Source organism: Aspergillus aculeatus (genome assembly GCF_001890905.1).
Source record: "Aspergillus aculeatus ATCC 16872 unplaced genomic scaffold ASPACscaffold_12, whole genome shotgun sequence".
NCBI classification, from domain to species: domain Eukaryota; kingdom Fungi; phylum Ascomycota; class Eurotiomycetes; order Eurotiales; family Aspergillaceae; genus Aspergillus; species Aspergillus aculeatus.
The window spans coordinates 848,267-865,591 of record NW_017962987.1 but is presented as its reverse complement, the minus strand read 5'-3'; the positions used below and the strand labels follow the sequence as shown (position 1 = coordinate 865,591).

General features: G+C 53.2%; 3 protein-coding genes across 3 annotated transcripts; 1 reads left to right on the top strand and 2 right to left on the bottom strand.

The window, feature by feature from the left end:
• Positions 1-227: 227 nt before the first annotated feature.
• On the top strand, positions 228-6,386 carry ASPACDRAFT_32012 (putative filament-forming protein (Tpr/p270); the record flags this gene model as incomplete). Its single annotated transcript, XM_020199851.1, has 2 exons — positions 228-519; positions 574-6,386. 2 exons carry the CDS (start codon positions 228-230, stop codon positions 6,384-6,386), a joined length of 6,105 nt encoding a protein of 2,034 aa, XP_020054392.1.
• Positions 6,387-7,974: 1,588 nt separating this feature from the next.
• ASPACDRAFT_122984 (Mg-dependent acid phosphatase) lies at positions 7,975-9,024 on the bottom strand. The gene is made up of 2 exons (XM_020196586.1): positions 8,662-9,024; positions 7,975-8,543 (listed from the first exon to the last, which is right to left on the bottom strand). The coding sequence occupies exons 1-2, from the start codon at positions 8,850-8,852 to the stop codon at positions 8,075-8,077; spliced, it is 660 nt and encodes a 219-aa protein (XP_020054391.1). The 5' UTR covers positions 8,853-9,024; the 3' UTR covers positions 7,975-8,074.
• A 4,002-nt stretch (positions 9,025-13,026) lies between these two features.
• On the bottom strand, positions 13,027-17,134 carry ASPACDRAFT_31738 (putative DEAD/DEAH box DNA helicase (Mer3); the record flags this gene model as incomplete). Its single annotated transcript, XM_020199835.1, has 9 exons — positions 13,027-13,588; positions 13,637-13,812; positions 13,860-14,086; positions 14,140-14,237; positions 14,289-14,446; positions 14,500-15,075; positions 15,129-15,817; positions 15,876-16,057; positions 16,116-17,134. 9 exons carry the CDS (start codon positions 17,132-17,134, stop codon positions 13,027-13,029), a joined length of 3,687 nt encoding a protein of 1,228 aa, XP_020054390.1.
• Positions 17,135-17,325: the final 191 nt, after the last annotated feature.

Genomic DNA, 17,325 nt, shown 5'->3' with positions numbered 1-17,325 from the left:
CTTTTTCTCTGTCTCGCTTTGCCCCTCATGACCTAGGCTGGCATTTGGGGTGCTGTGCGCAACTATTCCCGACGGTGTCCGAAACGCGCGGTGACATCGCCTGACCGACGTAGCTTTGCCTACTACATTACCATTCACTCTGAGCAGATATCACGTCGAGTTTCTACGATATATCTGCTTCGAACAAAGGTTAGCAGCTTGATTGCTGCAAACATCTAGCAGCCATCATGGCTACCGCAACAATTGAACTGCCATTCATATCGGCTCATTACTCCATCGCCGAATCGACTCTTTCGACGCTCACCCAAGCTCCTACGGTCGAATTAGTCAACCAACTTCTGGAGGCCATCTCCAAGAAAGCCCGCGAACACGATGAACTCAAAGCAGACAAGACCCGCTTGGAAGTGGAGCTTGACAATGCGGTCCGCAGCAGCGAAAGCAAGGTCAAGGTGCTGAAGAGCTCTATCGAGAAGGGTCATGCTGAGGTTGAGGAAACAAGGAAAAAGCTTCATGAGTCGGGTTAGACAGAATGACTACTGCGGTTGACTGATTTGCCTTGCTAACACATTACAGAAAATGCTCGATCGTCCCTAGAATCCGAGATCGCCTCGCTCAAGTCGTCCTCCACAACCAATGAATCCGAAGTGAGCACACTGAAATCCCGCATCGCCTCTCTAGAAGCTTCGAATCGTGATACCATGGCTCTGCTCGAATCGAAGACGACAGCGTACGACAAGCTCGCCGAAGAGCTGTCAGCCCAACACAAGAAGACTGTCGAATTGAGACGAGAACTATCTACCGCCGAACAGAACCTTCAAGCCGCCAACTCTGCATCTGCTAGCGCCAAGTTCCGCGAGCAGAGTCTCCAGCAAGACTTGGAGTTGACCAAGAAGAGTAACGAATGGTTAGACACTGAGCTGAAGACCAAGTCTGCAGAATACCTGAAGTTCCGCAAGGAGAAGAGCGCCCGCATCTCAGAGCTTCAGCGAGCGAATGAAGAGGCTAGCGCCACTGTTGACTCCTTGAGACGCAGTGAGAATGCTCTCAAGAGTCGCTTGGATGAGGTCGAACAGCGTTACGAAGAGTCCCTTTCGAGCATCCAGCAGCTGAAAGAAGAGGCGATACAAGCGAGCGAGTCATTCCGGATTGAATTGGATAGTGCGAACAGGCTGGCTGAATTGCAACGCAACTCTTCTGAAACCGCCAAGCAGCGGGTGCAAGAACTCCAGGTAGCCCTGGAAAAGGCCAAGGACGATGCGGCCGAAGAGATCTCCCGCCTTCGTGTTGAGATCGAGACTGAACATTCGGATAAGGAGACTGCTGAGCGCCGCATTGCAGAGCTGGAGCAGACTGTGAGCCAACTCGAGTCAGACGGCCAGGCTAGAAGGAGATCCATGAGCCCGGCTCTCAATGGAGGAATACCCACTACGCCTATCCGCTCAGGTACACCGGTTGGAACATTCTCCCCGAGAGCTTCGAGAACCAAGGGTGGACTTACGATCACACAACTTTACACCGAGTACGACAAGATGCGGTCACTGCTGGCCGCTGAACAGAGAGCCAACCAAGAGCTCCGGTCGACGCTGGATGAAATGGTCCAGGATCTCGAGGCAAGTAAGCCCGAAATTGATGAATTGCGAGCCGACCACGCCAGACTGGAGAACGCAGTTATGGAAATGTCCAACATCCTTGAAACGTCTGGAAAGGAGAGGGATGATGCGACAAAGGAGGCACGCAAATGGCAAGGGCAAGTGGAGGGACTTGCGCGTGAGGGCGACATTCTACGACAGCAGCTTAGGGACCTGAGCTCGCAAGTGAAGGTCCTAGTGATGGAGAACGCGATTCTCAAGGAAGGAGAGGAGAGTTACGATAGGGAAGAGCTCGAGAAGATTGCTCGACAGGAAATTGATGACTCGTCTGCAGATCTCAACCCAACGGGACGCTTCATCAGCCGCAACCTGACGACTTTCAAGGATCTCCATGAGCTACAGGAACAGAATGTTACTCTCCGCCGCATGCTAAGAGAGTTGGGCGATAAGATGGAGGGCGCAGAGGCTCGCGAGCAGGATGTTATTCGCCAACAAGAGCAAGAAGAGTTGAAGGAGCTGAGAATTCGTGTGCAGACTTATCGCGACGAAATCTCCAACCTCGTTGCGCAGACAAAGAGCTATGTGAAGGAGAGAGACACCTTCCGAAGCATGCTGACCCGTCGCCGTCAGACCGTTGGCGATGCTTCTGTCTTCTCCCAGTCTCTTCCACTTGGGGCAGTCCCTCCTGGAGCAGCCGATGAACAGGCTAAGGACATTCCCGACTATGCTGAACTACTACGCAAGGTTCAAGCCCACTTTGACAACTTCCGTGAAGAGTCTGCTACCGATCATGCCGCTCTGAAACAACAGGTCAATGAGCTTTCGCGAAAGAATAGCGAGTTGATGAGCGAAATCAGCCGTTCTAGCAGTCAGCTTGGCGCTGCTACTCAAAGAGCCGAGCTTCTTCAGAGCAACTTCAATATGCTGAAGAGTGAAAATGCAGAGCTGCAGAAACGCTACGCCAGTCTGTTGGAAAACGCCAACAGGCAAGACCTTAGGACCCAACAAGCTGCCGAAGACCTCGTTGAGACTAAGGGACTGGTGGAAAGCCTTCAACGCGAGAACGCGAACCTCAAGGCAGAAAAGGATCTGTGGAAGAGTATTGAAAAACGGCTGATCGAAGACAACGAAACTCTGAGAAATGAGAGAAGTCGCCTGGATTCTCTGAATGCCAACCTTCAAACTATCCTGAACGAGCGTGAACATACAGACTCTGAGAGCCGCCGCAGGCTACAGCAAAGCGTCGAATCCTTGGAGTCAGAACTGCAGTCTACCAAACGCAAACTCAATGATGAGATTGAGGAGTCAAAGAAGGCGACCTTGCGCAGAGAGTACGAGCATGAGCAGAGTCAGAAGCGAATTGATGACTTGGTTACAAGCTTGGGCTCCGTCCGGGAAGAATTGATCGCAACCAAGACCACCAGAGATCACTTGCAGTCGAGAGTGGATGAATTGACCGTCGAGCTTCGCAGTGCCGAAGAGCGACTTCAAGTCGTACAATCTAGACCGAGTGTTACTGCCGCCCCCGCTACAGCGCCCGAGACCGAGGAAGGTCAGGAGTCTGGCTTGACCCGTGAGCAAGAACTTAGCATCGAGGTTTCCGAACTCAAACGTGACCTTGACTTGGCCAAGAATGAGCTTCAACATGCTGAAGAGCGAGTTGAGGACTACAAGGCCATCAGCCAGCAGAGCGAGGAACGCCTACAGTCTGTGACTGAGACACATGAAGAATATCGGGAGGAGACGGAGCGTCTGATTGAGGAGAAGGACAAGAAGATTCAGGATCTCGAAAAGCGCATTGAGGAGATTTCTTCCGAGTTGTCGACAACGAACAATGAACTCACCAAGCTGCGTGATGAGCAAGGAGAGGCTGGCCGCCGCTTGGAGGAGCAGAAGGCTGTTTTGGAATCTGAAATTGCCAGGCTGAAGGATGAGAATGAGCGTCATAATTCTGCCTTCCAGTACCACAAGGAAGATCTCCGCGCGCAGACTGAAATTGCGCAGCATGCCCAACAGAACTACGAGAGTGAATTGGTCAAGCACGCTGAGGCAGCCAAGAACCTGCAGATAGTGCGCTCCGAAGCTAATCAGCTTAAGCTGGAAGTGGTCGAGCTACGGACACAAGCCGAGACTTTCAAGAAGGACCTTTCTCAGAAGGAGGAAAGCTGGAACGAGCTCAAGGAGAGATACGAGGGTGAAATTACCGACTTGCAGAAACGCCGGGAAGAGGTTCTCCACCAAAACTCTTTGCTACACTCGCAGCTGGAGAATATCACGAACCAAATCTCGGCGTTGCAACGTGACCGCGCGAATATGACTGAAACCGATGACGACAATGCTGAAACTTCGCCACCCAACCTTGAAGGTCTCCAGGAAGTGATCAAATTCCTGCGCAGGGAGAAAGAGATTGTTGACGTGCAATATCATCTGTCGACACAAGAAAGCAAGCGTCTCCGTCAGCAACTTGAGTACACGCAGTCTCAGCTCGACGAGGCACGTCTCAAGCTAGAGCAACAGCGTCGCGCTGCTGCTGATAGCGACCACACCGCTCTCAGCCACAACAAACTTATGGATACCTTGAACGAATTGAATCTGTTCCGCGAGAGTAGTGTCACGTTGCGCAATCAGGTCAAGCAGGCAGAAACGTCGCTTGCGGAGAAATCTGCACGTATTGAGGAATTGGTTCAGCAGATTGAGCCTTTGGAAACGAAGGTTAGGGAGTTGGAGAACGTGGTGGAGACTAAGGACGGAGAATTGAAGCTGCTGCAAGCTGATCGTGATCGCTGGCAGCAACGTACTCAGAACATTCTGCAGAAGTATGACCGCGTTGACCCTGCCGAAATGGAAGGACTCAAGGAGAAGCTTACAACCCTGGAAAAGGAGCGTGACGAGGCCATTCAGGCTCGTGACACTCTTCAAACCGAGGCCGCTGCCTTCCCTGAGCAGCTCAAACATGCCGAAGATAGAGTCCAAGAATTGCGCAGCAAGCTTACGGAGCAGTTCAAGGCTCGGTCTAAGGAACTTACCGGTCGTATTAACGCTAAACAGGCGGAGCTGAATACGGTCACACAGGAGAAGGAGGTGATCCAGGAGGAATTGGCCAAGACAAAACAAGAATTAGAGGAACTCAAGACGAGAATGGCGGAGAAGCCGGCTGCTCCTGCATCAGTACCCGAAGCGACGACTGAAGTCAACTCGACTCCCGCCTCGCAATTCCCTGCTCCGACAACGCAAGTGGCTGTCGCCACCGACGACGAACGGGTCAAGGCCTTGGAAGAGAAGGTGCAACGTCTTGAGGCAGCCCTTGCTGAGAAGGATGCTGTATTGGCTGCCAAGGATACCGAGCACGAGAGGAAGGTCAAGGAACGCATCGACAAGATGAAGGAGGTGTTGAACAGCAAGTTAGCAGAGACTCGGGCGGCGCATCGCCAGGAGGTGGAACGACTAAAGGCCAGCCTACAGGCAAGTCCACAAGCTCCTGCGACTCCTGGCCAGCCTCAGGCAGAACCAGTTCCTGCAACTCCTGCAACTCCTGCGACTCCTGCGAAGGAAGGTGGACTCCCGGAGTTGACGGATGCCCAAGCAAGGGACCTTGTTGCGAAGAATGAAACCATCAAGATGATCATTAGGAACAACATCCGTGCGCAGGTCAGCAAACAAATGGAAGCTGAAAAGCGTGGCACCCAACAGAACTCGGAAGCTGCGGCTGCCCTACAGCAGAAGTTTGACGAAGAGAAGGAGGCCTTGAAGAAGGCCCACGACGAAAGTGTGGAGGAGAAGATCAAGGCTGCTGTGGAGCTGTCGGACAAGAAGTCCCTTGCCAAGCTCAGTATGCTTGATTCTCGGTGCAGGAATTCGCAGGCCAAGCTCGACGTGGTGCAGAAGGCGGCCACGGAGACCCCTCAGAAACCTGTTGTCGAGGTTTGGGAGATAGCTAAGGTCACCAGAGCACCCCCGGCTGCTCAAGCGCAAGCCAAACCCGCACAGGCTGTAGCATCTCCAGCACCAGCACCGTCGCCTGCCACAGTAGCAGCACAACCGGCACGTGCAGCCCCTCCACCATCTCCAGCGCCGGTAGCGACACCTGCAGCAAGACCTGCGCCTGCGCCTGCGCCTGTCCCTGCACCTGCACCTGCACCTGCCACCCAGCAGGGCACCCAGGCACCAGAAGCAACAGCTGCCCAGCCATCAGCTCAGGCTCAGACACAATCGACACAATCGGAAGCACCCTCGCAGACGGAAGCACCGCAGACACAAGCAGCTGACGAAACGGCTCCTGAGCAGGGTGCGGCCGGCACAGTGCCTAATCCTTTCGGACAAAGTCAGAACAAACAGCCAGCGTCGCTTCCCAACAAACCTCCAGCTGGTGCTGCCTCAGGCGGCGTCTTAAGAGCTCTCCAGTCCGGGCTTCCAGTTGCGCGCGGTGGTCGAACAGGCGGGCGTGGCGGCGGTCAACAGAATCCTTTTGGTCAACAAGGCCAACAGGGCGCCCAGCAGCAAGGTCAGGGTCAAGGCCAGCCTAGCCAGCGCGGCTCGGGTCTGCCTCGCGGTCGTGGAGGGCGTGGAGGCCAAGGCCGGGGTGGCAATCAGAACGTGCAGACAGCCAATCTTGGCCAGGCACAGCACGGCCCGGCCAGTCCTGGCGGTGGTCGTGGCGGCGCGCTTAGTGCGAACGCGCGTCAGTTTGTTCCTCAAGGCAACAAGCGCGCTCGGGATGATGGCGGCGGCGACGGCGGCGACGGAGCAGCTGGCAAGAGAATGCGTGGTGGTGGCGGTGGTCAACCCCGGGGTTCTTAGATGATTGTGATTATCGATTGTGCTTGTTACATTTTGACTTTTCATTCCTTTTTTTATACATGCATGTACTTTATGTCCCAGTTCTTCGGCTTCTAAGGAAACCGAAGTGAACCTACGAATGTTGTAATCCTTAGCGGGATGAGAATCATACTTTCTTTTGTCTATCACGGCTGATGAGTTGTACATGACTCGAATACCCCGAATGGGTATGATTGTTTCATATCATTAGAAGTCAACAAAGTATAAAATCGAGTAGGCCAAATCCCCATAATCTATCCGGGTATAACCAACAGTATAGAAACACCATGCATCTCGCCGGAAACCATCCGTCAATCCCAAGCCCCGTCTTCACCCTTCTAACTACGACCTTCGAGGGAGCCTCACTCACCCCCTCCTCCGATTCTGCGCCACCAACAGCCTCCCCACAGCCTCCCTCTCCAGATCCAGCACCATCAACCGCGCATCCTCCAACGTCCTAGCCTCCAACGGCGCCTCCCCAGCCTTCTCCCCATCAACCCTCTGATTCTGTGACTGAGACTGTTGATGCACCCCCCAAACCACCCCACGCGTCTCCCTCCTCCTCCGCCGCTGCCCAACCCCTCCCCCACTGCCCCAAACAACCACCCACTCCCCCACCCCCGTCCCCGCCGCAATCTCACAGCCCGCACACACCCGCGCATGCGCCCCCACATCCACCCGCCGATTAATCACGGCCAACGCATCGATCGCCGCTCCGGAATGGATATGTGCGCCTGGGGCGATGGAGACTGCCGGGCCGATGGTCACGCGCGAGGAGATGCGGATGGGGAGGGCGGCTGCCGCTGCTGCTGCTGCTGCGGTGCCATCGCCGGCTGTGGTTGTGCTGGTGGTTGTGGAGGAGGAGGAAGGGGCGGGTCTCGAGTTGCCGGGAAAGGGGGCCGGCGTGCCGATGACGGTCTTTTCGCTGATGATGCAGTTGTTGCTGATGAGGATGGGGCCCTCGTGGGAGTAGAGGCGGGTGCGCGGGTGGATGATGGTGTGGGCGCCAATGGAGATCGGGTGGGTGCCTTGGAAGATTGTGGTGTCGGAGATTTGGGCGCTGGGGTGGATGGCTAGTGGGGGACGGGTTGGTGTTGTTGATGTTGGGTTTGGGTTTGAGGGGCGTTGGTGGTGTGATGGTTGTGATTGTTGTGGTTGTGGTTGTGGTTGTGATTGTGGTTGTGGTTGTGGTTGTGGTTGTGGTTGAGGTTGAGGTTGAAGGGTGGGTGATGGTTTGAGGTGGGTTGTTGGTGGTTGTGGGCGGGGGTCCATTTTTTTATTTTCTTGGTGCTTTGTGGGGATATGTTGGTTGGTGAGATGTAGTGTGTAGAAAGGGGGGAGGTGGTGTCGGTGTGTTTTAGTGGCGTTGTGTGGGAGGATGAATTAGAGGATTGTGTAGGTATGCGTTTGTTGTTGTTGTGAAGCTAAGCTGCGACTCGGAAAAAGATAAGATTGCGGCGATTCGGGGTGGGTTCCGATATGCGGCCGGCTTGCCGGCCTGCCCGCAATTTCAGGAGAGTATACCCCGTAGACGGTCTATTCTAGTTAGTTGTATAGTACAGTAGAGATTCCAGAAGTATAGCTTGTCTATGAAATCATTTAATCTAATCACATCAAATCCCAAACCGGGTATCTATCTAAAAACATTTAACCCATCCGTCTTATCATCTCTACTCATCCTCCCCCTCCCTCTCCCCAACCTCCACCTCCTTCCGAATACCATTCCTCCTCCGCCACGCCCACACCCCGCGATCCACCTCCGCCTTGGTCACCCCATCCCTGACCAGACAAAACGTGACCCCGAGCTCCGTCTCCACGTTCCGATTCCGCGCCTCATCATCGAAGAACAGCATCTCCTCGTACGCGACCCCGCTCGCCTGTTGGATCTTGGCGAAGTGCTGCGTCTTGGTGGCCGGGAAGATCTGGAGGTGGTCGAAGTAGTCCAGGGCGCGCACGGTCTTGGTGCGGTGCGCCGCGGGGTTGTCGCTGAAGGTGGGGATGATGTGCAGCGCCTTGAGCATGTCGCGCGCCAGGTCCGGGGCGTGGGTGCGCGAGGCCACGGCCAGCGGGATGTTCTTGGTCTTGCAGCTGTGAATGATGGAGGGGACGGCCGGGTAGAAGGTGAAGGATTCGTTCCATCTGCGTCAGACCAGAGGTGTTAGTTTGGAGGTGCTTGGTTGATTGGATTGGGGTTTAATGGAATGCGCTTGGGGAGATGGCGTGGGATGCGCTTGGAGAGAAGGAGGCGAGAGCTTACTTGTCTGTGCAGCGCGAGTTGTTGTCGCGGGGTTTGATCGGGGCGCTGACGTGGGTGTCGACCCAGAAGGGCCATAGGGTGTAGTCGAGATCGAAGGCGATGAGTTTGGGGAGAGGGAGGCCGTCGCTGAAGGTTTCGGGGGCGACGGAGGTGTCTTCCACAGGTTGCGTGTTGGTTCGTCGCGTGCGCATCTTGTTTAGATCTGGACTTCCAGAATGAATGTAAGATTCTAGATTGAGGAAGTGAGAATCAGCCTGGGTTAGGGGCTGAACAGGTCTATAAATGCCGTCGAGGTCTATAAAGGTGGCAAATCAAGTCCCTGATTTTTTCGTTTATTCACAAGTACGAGTAAGATGGAGAGGACCCCAGCGAAATGACGTTGGAGAAGCTGGTGGAAATCGGAGAAGGATCACGTGGGGCGGGCGATAAGAATGATAAGCTTGCAGAGTTAGGGCACTCTTTTTGTGTCAGCAATCAAGGGCTGTTGCCTATCTTTTTTTTTGGATTTGTACTTAGAAATAAATGTAAGCCTAATGAAATGAACTATGGACATTCGAAATCAGCCGTGGAAAAACACATCTCAGGTCGGAATCCCACCCAGTCAGCACCAAATCACCACTCAGCATGTCAGGCCAGCAAACAACTTTCCGAGGATAAATCTAGCACACACCAGATATAATTCATTCACCCACACGCGTTCTTCGAACTTTCCCTACCGGTAATCATCACCGATCTCAAATCCGCGTATTCGTTTTTCATCAAACTTGCTTGTTGTCTGATAGACAGACACCATCTTCCATGAGGGAAGGCGGAGATCGTTGCGGACGCAAACCACTTTGCTCGCGCCACAATGTTAAGGGTTTTCCAATTCACAGGGGGAATTCACAGGGGACTGTAGGTGAAGCAGCCCACGGATTCTAGGAACTTCCAGAGTTGCTGGTGAGTCTCCGTGCCCTTGATTTGCACACCATAAGCAACGACATCCCAGTCACTTGCGTAGTGCATGATGCGAGTTTGTTGCTCGAGATCCAGGATCCCATCGGCTCCGACTGCTTCAGCGATGATCCGACGCCAGACTTTGAAAGGAAGATCATAGCGCCATTCCTGTTTGCCAGGGTCGCGAACGGCGTGTCTTCGAGTGGCAGTCGCCGCTGGTTGAGAGGGTGGAGGGACTCTTCTGGTCGTCTGATTGGTGTCAGAAAGGTCGCCAGATGGGATGCGCAGTGCTGGAGGAGGTCCCGGAGCTGCCGACGGCAGGTTGGGAAACTGGAGGTCGAAGCTGACGGCACTGGGATGGAAGGGACCCGAACTTGCAGAGCGGGAATGCTGATCGGTTGCGTTCACTGCAGAAGACTCCGAGATGCTCAAGTTGTTGCGTCGGACTGGGAGAAAACTAATTAGCGGCGCTGAAGTCGGCGGCTGAACAATGCGTATTTGATACGGCGCGGCGTTCTCGACGTGGTAATATGTGGGCTCGCCAGAAAAGCTATCATCACTGTCTGGATCCATGGGAAACGAGACTACCCGGCCCTCGGTCGGTCGAGGCATCGGCATCCGCTCTAGGATGTCATTGTCTTCGCATTCTATGGGACGGTCTCGGTCTTCTAAAAGCAGAGTGCGCGAAACAAGCATCATTCTCAAAGCGGTGCTCCAGATTGTGCTGCTGTGCACGCCGTCAGCCCTGATAACCTCGAGACGTACGCGTTTGCAAACTCGAGTGAACTCGGTTCGCAGTTTGCTCTGCAGCTTCTGCTGGGTAGCACTATCGATGTCTTGACTCGTCTCGCTGGACGCGTCGCTGGCCTCCGCGAAGTTGTTGTCGTCATCACCCTGATCTGCTGCCTCGAATTCGGTTTCAACTTTGGACTCTCGGAGCTGCTGAAGAGCCTCGGCTACCTCGATCATGCGGAGCACATGAGGAGCTAGCTTGTCGTTAGGGCGCCAGATGATGCTTTTGCACGATGCCGCACTCTCAGGCAGCACCGTGGCTTTCCCAAGCACCGGAAGAAAGTTCAACAACGACTCGGGAGCCCGCTGGATGTCGAGCATGGGAATCAGCTGAATGGCACTATGACTCGTCATCGAGACATTTGTGAGGATCAAGTATGGGATCGAGCGAAGGCCACGCGTGCAGGCGAATTTCTTCAATTCGGCGTACGTATGAGCTTAAGACACCAAAAGAACAGCATATCAGCTTATCTGTCTTGTCATTGACATAGTGGGAAGGGGAAGCCAACTTACTATTTTTCTGCTCTGGCTTGGGTAGAGACGGGGACTTCTTCTTCCGAGCGGTGCCTTCGTTCTCTTTACCGGCCATGACCTTCAATCGAGCCACGCCCTCAGCCACGGTTTCTGGGGTCGATGGGTGTTCCTCCTCATCAGAGGCCAACTCAAGCACTTCATGCGCATCGCCCTCGAGGAAATCCAGGTCCGATTTCATGTAAATGCGCGCCAGGTGCTCGACGCCCGCACGACCGAGGGCATTACCACCCAGGTCCAGCTTGCGAAGCACGAAGCACTTCTGGAACGAGTTCAGAAAATACGCCCACTTCCGGACGGCGTCGGGGGTTGTGATTTGGATGTCGTTGTTGGACAGATCGAGCTCGCGCAGATCGCCCGCACTCCGCTTGACCACCTCCGCCAGCATCGGCAGCGAGTCCACGGTCAGCCGGTTGCCGGACAGATGCAGCTCGGCGACTTTGGCCAGTCCCATGGGGTGGTCCCGGTCCCTGAACTCGAGGCATTCCACCAGATCTCCGATGAACTGGGCCAGGCCCTCGTCGGTCAGCACCTTGCCGCTCACGTCGATCTCGACAAAGGGGTCTCGTGCGGCGGATTTGGAACCTGCACCGGGTGGGAAGCGTTTTTTCTGTGATGCCATATTAGGAACTTAGGCTCAGAGATGTCCAGTTGGGTGATTCTGTTGCGCCATGGGGGTTGGTTCGGTTCAAACTTACCAGGTCTTTGGACACGGCTTGGCCGGCCTTGAGACCGCTGATACGTCTCTGTTATATTCATCATTAGCCAGCCTGTTTCCTTTGGGCAGTGTTTGATATAGCATCTGAAAGGGGTTTCTCACCGCTAAATAATTGAGCTTCCCCATCTTGGGGGCCCGGATCTCGCAACTCGATCTGGCAGGTTTGGCCGCAGTCAGCACATGTCTCACTTCCATGATGGATCAATATCACTAGCACAAGCGGAGCCACAGAAAGGATGTCAGGCAAGATGAAAGGGTGCACAAGGTGGTTCAGTGTCATGCTTTCCACCATCGATGGCGTTGCAGGACACGGTCGGGCTCGCGTGCAGGGTGTGCTGCCTGTACAGAAGCAGGCAGGCTATGAGGGATGAACAGAGGACTGCATCAGTAACACAAGGAGAGGGCAACTCAAACACCTGTACAGTCATACAGTGGAGTGTGTTTCTTGGGAGGTTCTTTCTGAAGTGTTGTGCAACTGATCGCGTGGATGGAGGTGGGGGATGAGAACGGTAGACGGTGGGAGAATTAGAGATCGATGGAGATATGATATCTCCACCAACACAGCCAACATGCAGCTCAACGAAAAGCTGGATATCAACAGCTTTGTGGTTCACATACCTTTTCTTGATGACAGGAGCTCTGTGTTCAAACCGCCTGTCCACAAGTGTTGATGTTGATGTGGATAGAACGAACAGAGACAGGAGAGATGAAGATGGTGTTGATGGAACGCGGAGGAAGAGAACAACAAGGATCCTCACATCACAACCCATCTTAATATGGCTTTTCCTCTGGCTTCTCTATCTCACAACATTCACTGGGAGACTCTCAAAGAGATACATCGATGACGCCACAGGGACCCCGTGATCCACCGAATGGATTGAAACAGTTGAAATTGAAAGATCATGCTGCTTTGGAGAGTGAGAGAAGAAATTGAAACACTTTCAGCTTCTTTATGATATCAAAGCTGGAATCTGCTGTCTCCTTCAGCGTGAACACCCATCCTCTGCTACATTAACGCTAGCTATTATTGGGTACGACAAACAAGCAGAACTACTCAGTGCCTTGCAGCAAGCCACAGACTCCCTTTCATCCTCTTACAATAGATTAATGATATCCTTGAACTCCTCCAACAGTGCAGGGTCAATGTCCTCCCAGCCTTTGGGCACAAGGACCTGTTCGGCAGACACAACTCTTTGAAGCTCTTCCGGCGGATTATTCTCCTTGTTGCATTCCTCTTCCAGAGGCTTTCCATCCGACTTGACCCTTTTCATATTCTCGTCATCGCTTGGAGACAGCTTTCGTTTCTTTCCATGGTTTGCATTTAAAGGGGGCTCTTCCACACTGCAAACCAGTGTCAGCCAGTGGTCATCTCCTCGATGTCTGCTACCCTACCTCTGTTTAGATTGGCCATTGGATGAATCGTCAACACGCTCTTCAGACGACGGCAAAGTGTGCTGTACCTTAGTCTTCTCCGTGGAAGAAGGGATCTCAAGCGGTGACTGAACAGCAAGCCACACATCATTATCAGACCAATCGTCATCCAGGTCTAATGTGTCTTCGTCCATCTCGACTTTCTTGCAAGGCCCACCATTGTCGTTCCTCTCATTTGTCTGATTCCCAAGCAACAAAGCGGTAGGTGAAGGGAAATTGCTGAAGGTACCATCGCTAGCCTCTCTCAAGATGTTGTCTTCATGCAAGCTAGGAGACACATCTTCGTTGGGTCTTCCGGTGGACCAAGGTTCCGCTGGTTCATTCTCTGAAGCATGATCTGGACCTTTCTGCCTCAAACCACACAGCTGGGCGCCAGCCGTATTCCCATTCTTTCTGGCCATCGATGCTGCTAGGGTTGTTTGGTTGAGCCCCTTCGACTTTTCGGCCCCAAGGCATGGCTGTTTCTTACTCGCCTTTGGGGGCTTGTCAAGCCCATCTCGACAACAGAAGTGCTTGCACCTACTCTAGTCAATAACTCTTTTATTTAAAAGCATCAAAGCTTCTTACACAGTCTTATCTTTGCAGCGGTGGTTACATGCCCACCTGCCATTCTCCATTGGTGTTGGTTCTTCAACGTCGCTGGTCTTGGCCTTGCTGTCAAAGCCCTTGCTCTCACCCGAGCCATTCTTTTGTGTTTTGCTTTCTAGGGGCGCTGGCAATGTGCTCAAGGACCAATTGTCGTCCTCTATCGTAAGAACAGGTTAGTGGACTTTCATGAATTATGCAGGACGCCGAGCCTACCTTCCTGCAGAAACCCGTCGAACAATGACTCGTCGCTATCCAAAGTGATAACACTTTGTGAAGTGGGTCGCTTCCTCTGAGAATCATCATTGCTATTACAGCTCGAGGCATTGATAAGAGGCTTCGCCGCAGCAGCCTCGGGCCTTGGGTTCGGACGAGAAAAGAATAGTGTCGATGGAAGCTCGGGCCTCAGCACCGCGGATCTCAGTGTCCCAGCTAGCCGGCGTCAGCGATAGACAAGAAGTCTAAGGGGGCACGCATGCCCTCACCTATGTCGTCACACGAAACACTACATGACACGAATTGGTCCCTGTCCTTTAATTCCGCACTGAGCAAGATCTCCTGGCCGTTCGACATCTTACTCGCACTTGGCACATCAGCTTGAATGACTGTCATAGCGGCAGTATTCCAAGCTTACCTGATGCGTCGAAACTCCAGGAGACGACCGTCTGATACCTCAGCCAAGAAGCAAACATAAACGGGACGTTTCAGATAAAAGGAAGGGCACTTGTCGTTCATGAACGCGATCTCTGCCTTGAGACAAATTCTCACCGGCGCTGCCGGTTTGCTTTCCTTCTCAGCTCTTAGTAATTGTTGGGGAGGGACTATGCGTTGCTGCTTCAGCGTACCTTGCCGGTCATCTTGATAGCTACTCGGAGTCTAGGGAAGCTCGCAACCCGCTCCAGCAACTTCGCGCCAAAGGGAGGGTTTTTGCTCAAGATCATGTCAATGCGATGCGGTTCGCACTGTCCCAGCGCCTCAATACTTGTGATATTAGCTGCGGCCAGTTTCCTGACCGCCACGATCCCAATCTGCTCAAGCTGCTTCAGTTGTAGCGGAGAGGTATCCCAGACCTTGGCCCCAAAACTCCTTGCCAGCTCCAGGGCGTTTCGCAAGGTCACCGCGTCCTCAAGGGAGATCTGACAGTCTATGATGCACCGAATCAATCTGTTTATGTGGCTGAAGACGAAATTCTTGTCCTGTTGAAAGACAAATCTTAATTTCTGGAACTGTTCGCCGTCCGGGAAGTCCACCGCACCCAGTTCGGACTGGATCAAAAGCGAAATTTTGTGGGCTGAAAGCGCTATGTCGACCTTGATGGGGAAGCGTATGCCATTCGAGCGGTTGATTTCCTTGTAGAGAGACTTCTCTCCGGCTTTGAGACGAATGTCCAGAAATTCGTCCGCTTGAGCGACGACGGATAGCTTTGGTTGTTTAGTCTCAGCTCTAAAATGCATACCCAACGCCCTTGACTTACTATCTGTGACACAGTAGACTGGGGCTGCAATGTGAGCAAATGCTTCATTGTTTCGAACCGCACGTAATAGCGAGCCATTGCTTCCCCGAAACTGGTTGATAAGAGTCCATCAACTGTGACCAACCCATACTCTTGGAGAAGTGTAATGTCCTTCTCACAGATCTGCCGAAGCATCTCATCTTCCCCATCTTCATCTGCAGTATCTTTCAACTGGTAGTGTGCTGGATTTCTTCTGAGTCTCACGAACAGAAATGTCCCCCCCAGCCACCTGATGGCGGAATTACTGTCAGTCACATTACCTAACCCGATCTCTGCGTTAAGGTGATCAATCAGATTCAGATGCAGACAGCTCTCAAGGCTCTCAGATCCCGAGACAAGCTTCTCGTAGTGAGACTCGCGTTCCTTTCTGGTCATGATCACCGCTGTGGCACTGTTGTCAAACTGTGGTCGACCCGCACGGCCGAGCATCTGCATGATCTCCAGATCGGAATACTCCTGACAGCCACCCCCTTGCCAGCCCACGGTGCCTTTGATGACCACGAGATGGCACGGAAGATTGACGCCGACTGCGAGGGTGGACGTGCAGCATATAATGCCGATATGCCCTTGAAGAAACCCTGTTTCAACTGTGCGTCGGTCAACGGCATCAAGACCAGCATGGTGAAAGGCGACACCAGCGGTCAATATACCTGCTCAAATATTCAGCATCATAGACTGTGGTTTCATCTCTTCTGGGTCAGAACCTACCCTTCAAGTCTTCATTGTGGGCCTCCAGAGGCCTGCTTGCTCCTTTCCATAGTCGGGCAGGAGGGTTGGACATTGACCACAGCCGAGCAAGCTCTTTCGCTGTCGAGACGGCAGAGTTTCTGGTACAGCAGAAAACAATTATGGGCTTCTTACAAGAATGCGCCTTGATCAGATCAGGCAGTCTGCAACCATGACATTAACGAAGACTCGCAAAAAGCGACATAAGTCGACTTGGCTTACTTGGTGTTGCACATCTTGTCAAAAGCGAAGTCATTTCCCTGCGATCGATAACCATAGACGAACTTTTGCAGCTTGACGGGACGAAAGCTCTCATCGAAGTGTTCTCTATGCGCTGGCAGGTGCTGATTTGTCGCGTCGCGACCAAGCCAAGTCGCAATGTCCTCAGAGTTCGGCACTGTTGCACTCAGGGCAACGAACCGTACATTCGAACCATTGGTCTTCATACGGGAAACGACGGCCTCGAGTGTGGCTCCTCGGGCTTCTTTGAGAATGTGAACCTCGTCGATGAGGAACAGCTTGACCAGCTGCATCAACCGTGCATGATCTTTCCACTTCCGGGTCACGCTGTCCCACTTTTCGGGGGTGGTGATGATGATCTGGCTGTTTTGCACGCTCTTCAGCTGCGTGTGATCGGTGTCGCCGGTCAGCTCAGCACACTGCAGCCCCAAGGTAAGGAACTTTCCATGCCAGTCTCGGAATCTCTCCGAGCATAGAGACTTGGTGGGCGCTTGGTAGATCACTTTGAACCTTTCGTCCTTGGATGTAATCATCAATCGGCATATCGCTAGCTCCATAATCACGGTCTTCCCGCTCCCTGTGGGGGCTGAAAGGACGATGTTGTGGTCACTCCTGTAAACGGATTGGAAACACTTGGACTGGATTGCGTTGAAGACCGGAAAAGGGAATATGGCGCGATATTTATCGGGAAGCTCATGCACCGATAGAAGGACAATGCCCCGAACAGACGCAGGGAAACGAGGGGAATTAGTGATCTGTCCTAGCTGTGAATGCACCGAATGCCCAGAAGCAGTAATTGAGGACGACAGTCGTTCAGCACTAGGGCTAGCACAATACAGAGGTTCAAGTTCCGTTCGGGTGTCACTTGGGTATTCCGGGATCCGGTCCATGGTGCCCCGTTGGGTTTGTAGTCTGAGCAAGGGACTCGACGGGGATCTTATTTCTACCCCCGAGGAGCTGGATGCTGCATCTTGAGGTGACACCTGAAGCACGTCTGCCATACCATCAGATTGTCAGTTCTGGATATCTCCGTACCAGTATACTGACCATGAGGATATCGAGCTGCTCGAGGATGAATCATCGACTCGAAGCGATTCAAAGCTGAGTAGTGATCACCGTACGCATTCGGCTGGAGAAGACCTTGTGTCTGTGCATTTGACTGCGCTAGCAGCTCAAGATCTGCTTGAATAAT

Excerpts from the sequence above, each read along its gene's own strand:
- ASPACDRAFT_122984 (XM_020196586.1), bottom strand. The coding sequence starts at position 8,852 with ATGCGCACGCGACGAACCAACACGCAACCTGTGGAAGACACCTCCGTC. Across the intron at positions 8,544-8,661 it reads AACTCGCGCTGCACAGACAA|ATGGAACGAATCCTTCACCT; the intron begins GTAAGCTCTCGC and ends GGTCTGACGCAG.